The 11,188-nt window shown below is 31.2% G+C and overlaps 1 protein-coding gene across 1 annotated transcript; it reads right to left on the minus strand.

The window, feature by feature from the left end:
* Nucleotides 1-236: 236 nt before the first annotated feature.
* LOC139498866 (perlucin-like protein) lies at nucleotides 237-10,948 on the minus strand. Its single transcript, XM_071287450.1, has 6 exons — nucleotides 10,847-10,948; nucleotides 5,191-5,488; nucleotides 4,444-4,517; nucleotides 1,133-1,217; nucleotides 711-932; nucleotides 237-306 (listed from the first exon to the last, which is right to left on the minus strand). Exons 2-6 carry the CDS (start codon nucleotides 5,471-5,473, stop codon nucleotides 299-301), a joined length of 672 nt encoding a protein of 223 aa, XP_071143551.1. The 5' UTR covers nucleotides 5,474-5,488; nucleotides 10,847-10,948; the 3' UTR covers nucleotides 237-298.
* Nucleotides 10,949-11,188: the final 240 nt, after the last annotated feature.

Consider the following 11,188-nt stretch of genomic DNA (forward strand, 5'->3'; position numbering starts at 1 on the left):
GTAATGTAGCTATAATTGAAAATATTTCGGCGCACTTGATTTCAGTACAGTTTTAGGCGAGGTTCTTGTTGCTCAATAATTAGGTTTCTGTGTGAAGATTTAAGACCCATGGTGTGTCTTTTTTCTTTTAAATTTTATGATTTATTACTACCAATTGCGAATCCCCTCCAAGGAATGTATCATACATAAGCAGCAACCCACTAGCAATATTATTGGAAAAATGAAAAAAATCAGTATTTCATAAGCAAATTTTAATAAGACTAGATATGCATGTAACTCTACATCTTCTTTCTAATCTTTAAAAACCTAAAAGAAAAAGTAAAAACAAAAGTATAACCATGTTATCTATAATAATACCTTTTCAACATGCAGATGAAATATGACTCAAGTGTATAACACTGACGAATTGTGTGTGCTATCAACCTTATCGAATAATATTTAATTCTAATGTTTTATGCATCTTGATGATTTTCTATTTTTAAAGATATTTCTTCTCTATATAAAAATTGTAGTAATACATTAAATGGACTTTCAAAAGTTACGTTTTAAATGCATTTGATTGAAGTTCCTTTTGCACTATAGCCACTAGCGTATTTTTTTTTTATTTCGTTATTTGTGTTTAACATATGTCTTTTGAATTTTCTTTAATTAAAATTATTTCTCTATATATACATATATAATTTGTATCAATAAACGTTATGTGAACTTACAAAAGTTACTTTCACAGATGTAGTAATACTTTGTCGAGCAAGTTTGATCAAACCAAAGTCTGAGTCCACTTGATCCATAAGTGTAAGCAACGCAATTGTATGTAGTTCCCTTTGCACCATACCCACTGTACCATGACTTGTACGTGGCACGTGACTGATCGAAAGTCCAACGCCAATCTCCTTCCTTCAAGTCTGTCAATCCGATCCAGTAACATACAGATTCTACAAAATAAACATTGACAAAATTAATAAATGAAAATTGTAGAGCAATGTTTGAATAAACTGTTGATTTAGCGTATAATATTCGCACTACTTTATCATATTTAATTAAGATATAAATTTAAGAATAAGGTGTAAGAATTAACTATTAACTGTTACAAAAGTAATGGTTAATAACGTATATCATCACTTTATGCACGCACTGTTAGGTTTGTTATCAGTAATCCACGTATTTTCGGAAGAATCGTCGACTTTTACGATGTATCCACCAATTTCCCTGCATCGACGCTACAACGAAAACAAAAGGTATTAGTAATTTCATTATTTTCTTCAAAGCTACAGATTAACTATCGTGTTAGTTAGCTTTGATCCAGTTCAATTTGTTTTCGACATAATTTGTCTTTTTATACGAATAAAAAGATATGTACGTATATGTCCCTGAAACAAAGATAACAGAAATTCGTTTACATTCACCCATAAAGGGAAATATGTTTTGTAAGTTAGTTTAGAATGAACCTGACTGCACTTTGGACGTCGAATATCAGAGTGCAATTCTTTTGTCAAAGAGGTAGTTTGAAAGGATCATGGGCGCAATTAGATGTCTTGATGGAACACGGCCATGCAAACTACATTAATTTACATCGTCGGAATTATGGATATTTCATCTGTTTTTGTTTTAACTATGCGTTTTATCTTGTCGTTACAGTTTTCCTACGTTTTGTAATGATATAAATTGGTTATATACCAGTCAAAAAAGGAACGATATACATGTTTGAACACTCACTTTTCATATTATATTATAAATAGGAAAAACGGTTAAAATATCCAATGACAAACATTCCTACGCAAATCTAATGCATATGATTAAAAGAATCTGACCCAATTGTAAAGTTAGAAAATACCGGGCTTTTATACAAGTGTCACATTTATTTTGCAGAAAATGAAGACAAAAACACTTAATTTCGAAGATGAGACTTAAGTAATCAAATATCTGCAAAGGCATTCAAAATTTTAAGCAGACCATGTTTTAAAAGTTTTAAGTTATAAGATCTTTAATCATTTTTATTTTTAATTTGGGTGAATACATGACTTTTTAAATAACAAAATTGTAAAATAATAAGCGTATTTGCCTTAAATCACTGCTTTTGATAAGAGGAAAAATAACACTCTGTAAATAAAAGACAAATTGAGCGATTATTTATCTGGCTAAGTGCACCTAATTTTATCATATATGGGGAAAACATTGCCTTGTATCGTTTCTTTTGTTGACAAGTATATACCAATACTTATAATGCATGTTTAATAATCTGTATTTTTGTCTTTTGAGAGGAAACTTTGTTTACAAGTTGCCAGCTACGACGTTTCTTTATGATGATATTTGAATTTGCATATAATATTCTGTCACTTCACTTATCGCTTTAAGTGAGACTTTTTTCTTTTTTTGTTTCTTTTAAGGATGTTATGCGATGTAAACATTTCTGGAGCACTTTTTTCGAATAGTTATCAACAAGTTTAGTTTTTCAATATTGTTTTTTTTTCAAACTGTGTAAATGATAGTGCATACGGTTCTTCTCAATATGTGCATATATGTATGTATACAAAAGGAAATGTGGTATGAATGCCATGAGAATACTATTCTGTAGAGACCAAATGAAACAGAGATTAACCACTATAGGTCAATATGCGTTCTTCAACAATATCCAAAGTTATACCGATTAGTCAGCTATAAAAAGCCCCGAAAGCCGAAATGACAAATGTAAAACAATTCAAAAGACTTTTATTGTTTTTGAAATCCAATAATATTTTTCATTTGGTTTGCGTTGTGCGTTGAAGGAAACATGCCTTTATTGATCAAGTTATCATAAGATAGATAATGATGTTAATATTGTTATACGTATTTTTTATATACACTGAGTTTGTTTATTAGGACTGCTTACTGTGAAGGATCCTTGAGTTAGCCATATCCAACTATCTCCGTCATCACGTGACTTTTACACTTCTGTTGTATATCATTAATGGCCGATAGATTATCAATGAAAGTGAACGGGGTACATAGATAAAACGGTCATAACTTTTTTGTTATAAAGTATATTTTTCCTTCCAACCCCGCGTTTTACAGTTTATAAATTTTTACAATTAAATATGTTTTAAGTTTCAGTTCAGAAATATGATTTCGTGCTTCGAAATAAGTTTGAAAATTGAGGTGACATAGCCACACAGCCTCCGTTGACATCTTCGTTTAAACTCGACAAAATTGCAATGGGACCTTTTTGTAAAATCAATTTTCTCAATTAATTTATTGTTACTTATATCCTTCCAACCTCTAAAAAGATCGACAACATATTTATTTTAAGTAAATGGCAAACCATATCAGTTCAGGTATTAAACTTTTTGCTTCGAAATTTGTTTGAAAAGTTCATATTTTGGCAGTCTTCAGCAATATTTTCAAAATGGTGGACACTGTTGAAGGTTCATAACGACACGACATGCCGGTATTCATTTAGTTATAAATCAAAAAGTAATATTTCAAATATTTATCAAAGTGTGTCTTTTTGTACTTAAGAAATTTCTTTTTTCACATGTTCTTCAATATATTTATTAGAAATAGTCTCTCACACTAAAAATAAAGATTTACATGCACCGATCATGCAGTTTAGAACATTGATAGCGTGGGGCGACATGGACATATATATTTTTGAAGATTTGTACGATGAAAATCGTAAAATTGTTAGATGCATGTCTTTTCAATAATTGTCTTACCTTAATGCAGCATATATTTAAACACTATTTCCCTCTGTGAAAGTGGATACATGCTATTTGTTTTGATAAAATTTCGAAGTTACATATAACAAAATGGCGACCAAATAATTTCAAACGTAGAGGATGTTCGACACTTAGTTTACACATGCAAATAATTCAATAAGATTTAACTGTTTGTATTGCAATTAAATATGACACGTTATTGTAACTCGTATGATAATTAAGGATAAAGCAAGATTGTGAAGATATTAATTAAGTCATCAACGTGATCAAACAAAACAAACATGGCAACGTGACCTAATCACGATGTAAATTTTGACAAGACTTAATATATATATTAGTATTATACGATTGTTTATGAAATCATTTTATGATAATATTTTATATCAACGAAAGGAAACCACGGATGGGTTGAAACAAAGATGCAATATCTATATATATATATATTTTGAAATTATTACTTGGGTAACCAGTACATTTTACATAACCATAATTAAACCAGTCACATACAGAGTTATCGAACCTAATTATGACTGGAATAGTTGCATATGCATTAAAAGGAATAACATAAACAGAACACATTACTCTGCAAAAGATTGGCTTGATCAAACTATACAGTTTTTGTAATAATCAATGCAAGCCACAAAAGAGGGACGAAAGATACCAGAGGGACAGTCAAACTCATAAATCGAAAATAAACTGACAACGCCATGGCTAAAAATGAAAAAGACAAACGATACAAATGACAACTTACTTCTGCTGAAAACCAATCAAGTAATTCGGTACTATAAAAATAACAATGTCCGTTATGTTTAACCCACTTCTTTTCTGAAATAAAAACAAACGTTAATTTTAAACGGTTTCGATACTTATACATCCTCAGATTTCAAATGTTTGGATTTGAGCGTTCGTGGAAAATGCATAAAAGCGCGTCAGACGCATAAAATTATTAAACGTGTTGTTTTCAGTTTTTGAAACGAATGACGAAACCGGCACCAAACGATTTAACGACATCAAATAGTCAACACATAGTATTTATGGTTTATATGCAATACCTAAAAATCAACCCAAGTCGAGAACAATTGATATGGCAGCCGCATGTTTAGCAATTACATGTACCTTCATAAGAAATCGGTTCCATACTTAGTTCTGTTTGCGACCACATTGAATAAGCGATTTCTTTTTTGTATTTGCTTCATAGCTGAAGTCAGTACTTCTCTGTTTAGATGAAATTTTGTTACTATGGTCAGAACTCTAAATTAATTAATCATCAAACTTGTACTTGTTGAATTTTCAAAATCTTTTTGAATTCTGGTTCTCAATGCTCTTCAATTTCATACTTTATTTGACCTTTTTCCCTTGTTCTATTCGAGCGACACTGAGGAGTCTTTTGCTGACGATCCGTTTTTATAATAATTACTTGCAGAAAGGATTCTTTTACACTCCTCTATACCTTTAATGTTTGATAATAGTTCACCAAATGCACAAAGCTAAAACTTACTTTTGAAATCCCCCATCAGAACTTGAAGGTCACCATCAAGGTTCTTTACTTTGCTCCCAACATTACTTTTTAACGTTCCTAAATGACTTTTTAGGGTATTAAGGGTTTTCTGGATGTCGCTTTCAATTGTGTTTACGGTACTTCCAAGATAAGTTTCCAAAGAGGTCAAAGCTGTTCTTGAGTCGTCCAAGTCTTTCTTTGATTCATTAGTCAAACAAGGTAAATATACACCAATTGCATATGTCCATAAACAAACGAGAAGAACGGGTGTAACTGCATACATACCTGGTTCTTTGCTCTACACAAACAGAAACAAAAATAAATATACGATGAACAACGTAAACTCCGTTGTGTATTCTTTAAATTATTGAATTGAACTTTAGGAAGCTCAGTTAACAGATTTCTTGCTGATCCCCTACAGAATATATGTAAAAAAAAATACTCATTGAAATTCTAAATGTATAATTGCAGATTTATTTTGTTATAAAAAAATCCTCATCTTAAATATCAATATAATACAATATCTTTATACTCATTAACATTACAGATGCATAAGTAAATAGAGGGTTCAAAATATGTACAGGAATACGTGTACTAACAAATACATACATTTGGATTGTTTTAAAAGAATATGTATTTTAGCCCGGAGAACCCACCTGTTTCACACACTTTATAATATACTTACATGTCGTTTAAGCTGGACTTTTTGTTTAATGGGTGCATCCGTGTCATTCAACATTATCTTATCAAGACGAGAAAATAGCATTTATCGATGTAAAATTGCCTGCTGCCTTTTAAATTGTACATTCTAACAAGTAATGGCATTCTTCTTCAATGATACCAAGGTTTCAATGTTTACATAACATAACAAATTCGTTTGGATCCAAGATCTCAAAATATTTTTCAAATTATAATTCATTACTTTGGAGACTGTTGTAATCAATAATGAAAATCTCCCCAATTCATGTGCAATACATTGAAAGGACAACACTTAAGGAAGTTCGCTGCTCAGTTTCAAAATAAATAACTTTCCATAAAACTAGTATATATTGATAGGGGATTAATTGAGGAATCAAAAAAGCAAAAAAAATATAGGGGTCAATGTGCTTATTTTCGAGATATTAACCATTAGAATTTTGGCGGGAAAATGTTCTCTCTTGATTTTTCATAAATTTATTATTGACCAGTTAAGGTTCTCAAAAACTATTAAAAATGAATAAGATTTTATAAGACTTTTGCAAATGGCTTATATTTATACATTGAAAAGATTTATAAAAAGAAAAATGGGGGTCCATTGACAAAATTTATTAACACATTCAAAGGGATAACCAGAGATTTCGAAAATCTGACAAAAATATCAAAACATGACAAGCAAACATCCTTAATTGTCCAAATACACCGGCTTTTAAAGTGGCAGATGTGCCCTTGTTTTGTGTCAAACTCGCAATTCATAGCGAAAAAAACTGATAAAACAACTTAGAAAGCTGTTTAAGTGAAAAACAAACATGCTGCTCTATTTTTTGTCGGTATTAAAGATGAAAGTCAAGTATTTACTCTTTTTACCCGCAGATAGATATGTACAAGTTATGTATTTATGATGTGGAAGTAAGGGTGAACAGAAACTCAAAATTGAAAAGGTTGATTTGATTTTTTTCAAATTCAAGATAATACTATTGACTTCATTTTAAATACAATAATATAATGAATAAACAGAACGCCTCATACTGTTCCTGACTTGAATAAGTACATCGCAAGATGTAGAGTTTAACGGCTTTTTAATATTAGCCCAGTGAAATACATAAAATGTGTATGAAAAAGAACTGTAAGTTAAATGTCTGTTTGTTTTGTTCACACATCGTTGTCAACATCAATTTAATGGAATTTGATGCGACTGTCATATAAGTGAGAGTTTTGCTAGCTTTAAACTAGGTTTAATCCATCATTTTCTACATAAGAAAATGCCTGTTTTAGCTTTTGATTTTTGCCATTTGATTACAGACTTTTTGAATTTTCTTTGGAGTTCAGTATTTTTGTGATTTTTACTTTTTAAAAGGACACAGTTATAAATACTAAACCCGGTATGGTAGACCAAAACAAAAACACACCTCTATACGTGCTTAGCATATCCCTTCTTGTATAAATTTGGGAATCTGACAAAGCAGAAAAGTGTTTACACCAAAATATGACCAAATATGAAGTCATTCTGTAAGGTAGTTTCTGAGAAAAGTTACAGTTATTAGGCCGTTAGTTTTTACGTTTGAATTGTTTTCAATTATTTAGCATGATTTTAATTATACAAAGGACCGACATGACAAAATGTGATACAGTTATAAAGTAAGTGGGATAATATAAGAATACGAACATTTGGTTTGATTGCAAATGAGACAATTCGTCACCATAGGTTGAATAACGAAAACAAAGGCTATAAATTAAAGGTCACAAGACCTCCTTCAACATGGAAAAAACCTTATCGTATAGTCAGCTATAAAAGTCCACGACCTAGCTGTGTTGTCTACATTAAACAATCCATGACTAATGTCGGACAGAGATGCAAATAAATTCTTTTGTGAGATTTATCTTTTGTGCTTCCTTTCATTTCTCAAAGTAATTTAGTAGAATACTATTTAAGAAGCTGGGTTTTTCATTATGTAGAAGTTTTTGTGCATGTTTCTTAACATTTCAGAGAGGTTTGGTAAACATTTCATGATATTTTACAAGTTACCAGCTATATAAATTTTGATGATCAATATCGTTGCATTTCCAAAACACTGTGGCTGAACACCACTGAACTTTACAGCATACATGTAGTAGTGATTGGGTTTAACCTTAACGTGTTACAGCATGCACTGCCATGGACCTAGGGAACATTTTACAAAACAAATGGTTGAATTACGACTATTTGTTCAAACGTATTGCTACTTCTCTTCAAAGTGCTCAACTATGAAATTCCAGTAGTTTATATCAAATATGCACATAATTTTCTTTGCATACCGTAATCTAACTTTCTATCGAAATTTCAAATGAAATCACCGAAAAATCTCTACTGTATAGTATGCCCTTACCAATCCTGGTTTCTTTTTTTCTTTTTTACATGTGATGTGTTGTTTTGCAATTTTATGTTTGGACATTCAATAAGAACGGCTTTGAATATATACATTAAAACTGAGCATATGGGTATTCTGACGATGACCTTCTGAATGATAAAAAGATTGCGCCTAAATATTGGAAAAGTCAATAATAAAAAGAGGATTCCCCTCTTTCGACTTTCTAACCTATCAGTTCAGGAATCCTAAGGATAATTTTAATTGGTTAAACTAAATTAGGCCTCAATCATTATGGGAGTATCTTCTGTGATTATTATCTATTTTTACATGATTTTCAAATCCGAAGTAGAATCAGGAGAGCGACACAGGCTCTAGAAAACCTCTAGTTGAATGATACAATCGTCTTTTACTGTGTTTGTTCATCAGTTTAATGTAAAACATATAAATATTTAGATACATTTGAACTCTTTGATAACTGTTTTTATCACCAACATATTTTGTTTTATCTGATACTTTGGTGTTTAATTGGAATATCTATAAAGGATAAGGCAGGCATAAGGGCCATCATGGTCCTAAAATTAAACATAGTGCAAACTATAAGCGATCTTTAGAATTGTATTTTGAATGTATGTACTTAATTAATATCATTCTGTTTTGGTTTAAAATAGTATTGCTTTTTTTATTAGTTGTACAGCATTAAAATAACACCAAATTCAGCAAAATTACCAAATTGCAAAATTTTACTTTTTGACATGCACATTTTTGGAAATAATTGCCACCCAAAATGCATCATTTGCCGAAGTCTTATTATTCTGCTTAGGGTATATTGTATATAACCATGTTTATGGGACCCTTTAAAAACCGGTCATAAACATTTGTAGACGTATGTAATTGCGTGATCTCAATAGGAATATGCATACCAGTTAAAATGCTTAGTAGACACATATTCTAAAGTAAATCTGAAATGTCATCTATATGCTTATAGCCTTAAACGTACATACAATGGTTTAAAATTATTGAACGTGCTGGAAATTTGACAGTATAAGATAACACATTTAAATATCAAACATTTCTAGAAAAACAAAATTATTGTTTAATTCCTGCCAAAAATGATGAAACAGTTATTGTTTTTAAACCTTAAAAATCCAGAACCTTGATGGAATTTGATCGTTTGAAATTTACAAAATCTCCAATCAATTTGGCTTACAGCCATCAAGTAAGAAGTAAGGTTTTTTGGAAATAGATCCGAAAGTGAATAGGGAGATACTCCCTTTTACCCTTTTACTTGCTTCTTCAAAAGGAAGATTGGAAGGGCGACCAATTAACAGAAAGAATGAATGTGACATTGTCGGTCTGGTATGGCATGCTTTTACGTTAACGATTCAAGTCGTGCTGGATCACGAAAGAGGAATCCCTATCACGAACGATAGAGACACCATCTTTTATAAATGTGCCTGCACCTAAGGCCGAGCCGGGTCAAGTGTGGAATTAAATATGCGAAAGGTTTTCTGCAGAACGCCAAAAACAATTATGGTCGGATTCTGAAGTGTTTTGGGCTTGTTCGAGTAAAAAATGAGGCGATTAACTGACACCACTCTAAGATCATTGATATATATATATAAAAAAAAGTCCCTAATGAAATCAGAAGAGGAGACACCGTAATCAAAAGAAATTGACATATTTGACCTAAATTGGATATGTTACACAACATGTTTGGAAAAAGTAAATATGAGCTTAGGGTTTACTCTTAAAATATGTTTTACCAACATTTATAACTTTGAAATTAACCTCTAGATAGATATTTTTACAGAACAAGTTTGGCAATGGTAAATTTGAGCTAAGGAGTTTCCCTTAAAATGCGTTTTACCTACATTTGTATCTTTAAATAAAACTTTTAGATATTTTTACAAAACATGTTTGGCATTGAAGGTAACCTTGAGCTAAGGGAGTTACCCTTAAAATATATTTTACCTTCATTCATATATATCTGAATAAAAGCTCTAAATATTTAAAACATGTTTGGCGAAGTAAATTTGAGCTCAGGAATTACATGTACCCTTTAAATATATGTTACCTACATCTATATCTCTTAAAAAAAACCTCTGGTAGCAAAATATATTTCTTGATAGCCTTGGCTCAAAACTTAATATCAGTGCAAACTCTGAAACTCTGATTATTTGGCATTTTCCCCAGTTCTAGATTAAACACAAGAAGTTTGAAGCTACAAAGAAGACCTGAAGCACAGTTGAAGGAGCAAAAAGATGCTAGGATGAAAAATTTTGTCCTGCATTTTTTTTTAGCTGTAATATTTGTCCTGCATTTTTATTTTTCACTCTGTTCGGTCCTGCCTTTTTTTTTTAGTTTATCCTGACTTTTTTTACCTAAATTGTCGTCCTGACTTTTTTTTTTGCAAGTGTCTCATCCTGCCTTTTTTTTACTCAAAAACTCCTGTCCTGCCTATTTTTTCAAATTTCATCCTAGCCCCCCCCCCCCCCCTCCCCCTAAAAATCAAATGGTAGCTCCCTTATATTTGAATTCATTTTCCCACACATATCAATTTATTCCTTTTTACCATTATTTACAAATAAAAAATTAGTATTCAGAATACTTACCAACGTCAGCTAGTTATCTATTAGAAATTACAAAAGATTCTGTGCAATCCTACTTCACAATGGTTTGAACTCCTGTTTTACCTGGCGAAATGTTGGGCAAAACTCCATTTTAGGAAGTTCATTAAAATGTAATTTTATCTGCCGTCTTTTCTGAAGATATTACATTTCATTGCTATAATGAAATTTTATATTTTCTATTGTTATGGCACCCTCAACGGAGTTGGGGTGACATATTGTTATTGTTCCGTTCTTTTTTATGGCACCCTCAACGGAGTTGGGGTGACATATTGTTATTGTTCGTTTCTTTTTTTCATATTATTATGGCACCCTCAACGGAGTTGG

Source organism: Mytilus edulis, chromosome 12 (genome assembly GCF_963676685.1).
Source record: "Mytilus edulis chromosome 12, xbMytEdul2.2, whole genome shotgun sequence".
NCBI classification, from domain to species: Eukaryota; Metazoa; Mollusca; class Bivalvia; order Mytilida; family Mytilidae; genus Mytilus; species Mytilus edulis.

Coding starts and splice junctions, on each gene's coding strand:
- LOC139498866 (XM_071287450.1), bottom strand. CDS start 5,473: ATGTATGCAGTTACACCCGTTCTTCTCGTTTGTTTATGGACATATGCA. Junction 4,518..5,190: donor TCTGATGGGGGATTTCAAAA/GTAAGTTTTAGC, acceptor TTTTTATTTCAG/AAAAGAAGTGGGTTAAACAT. Junction 1,218..4,443: donor TTGATTGGTTTTCAGCAGAA/GTAAGTTGTCAT, acceptor TTTTCGTTGTAG/CGTCGATGCAGGGAAATTGG.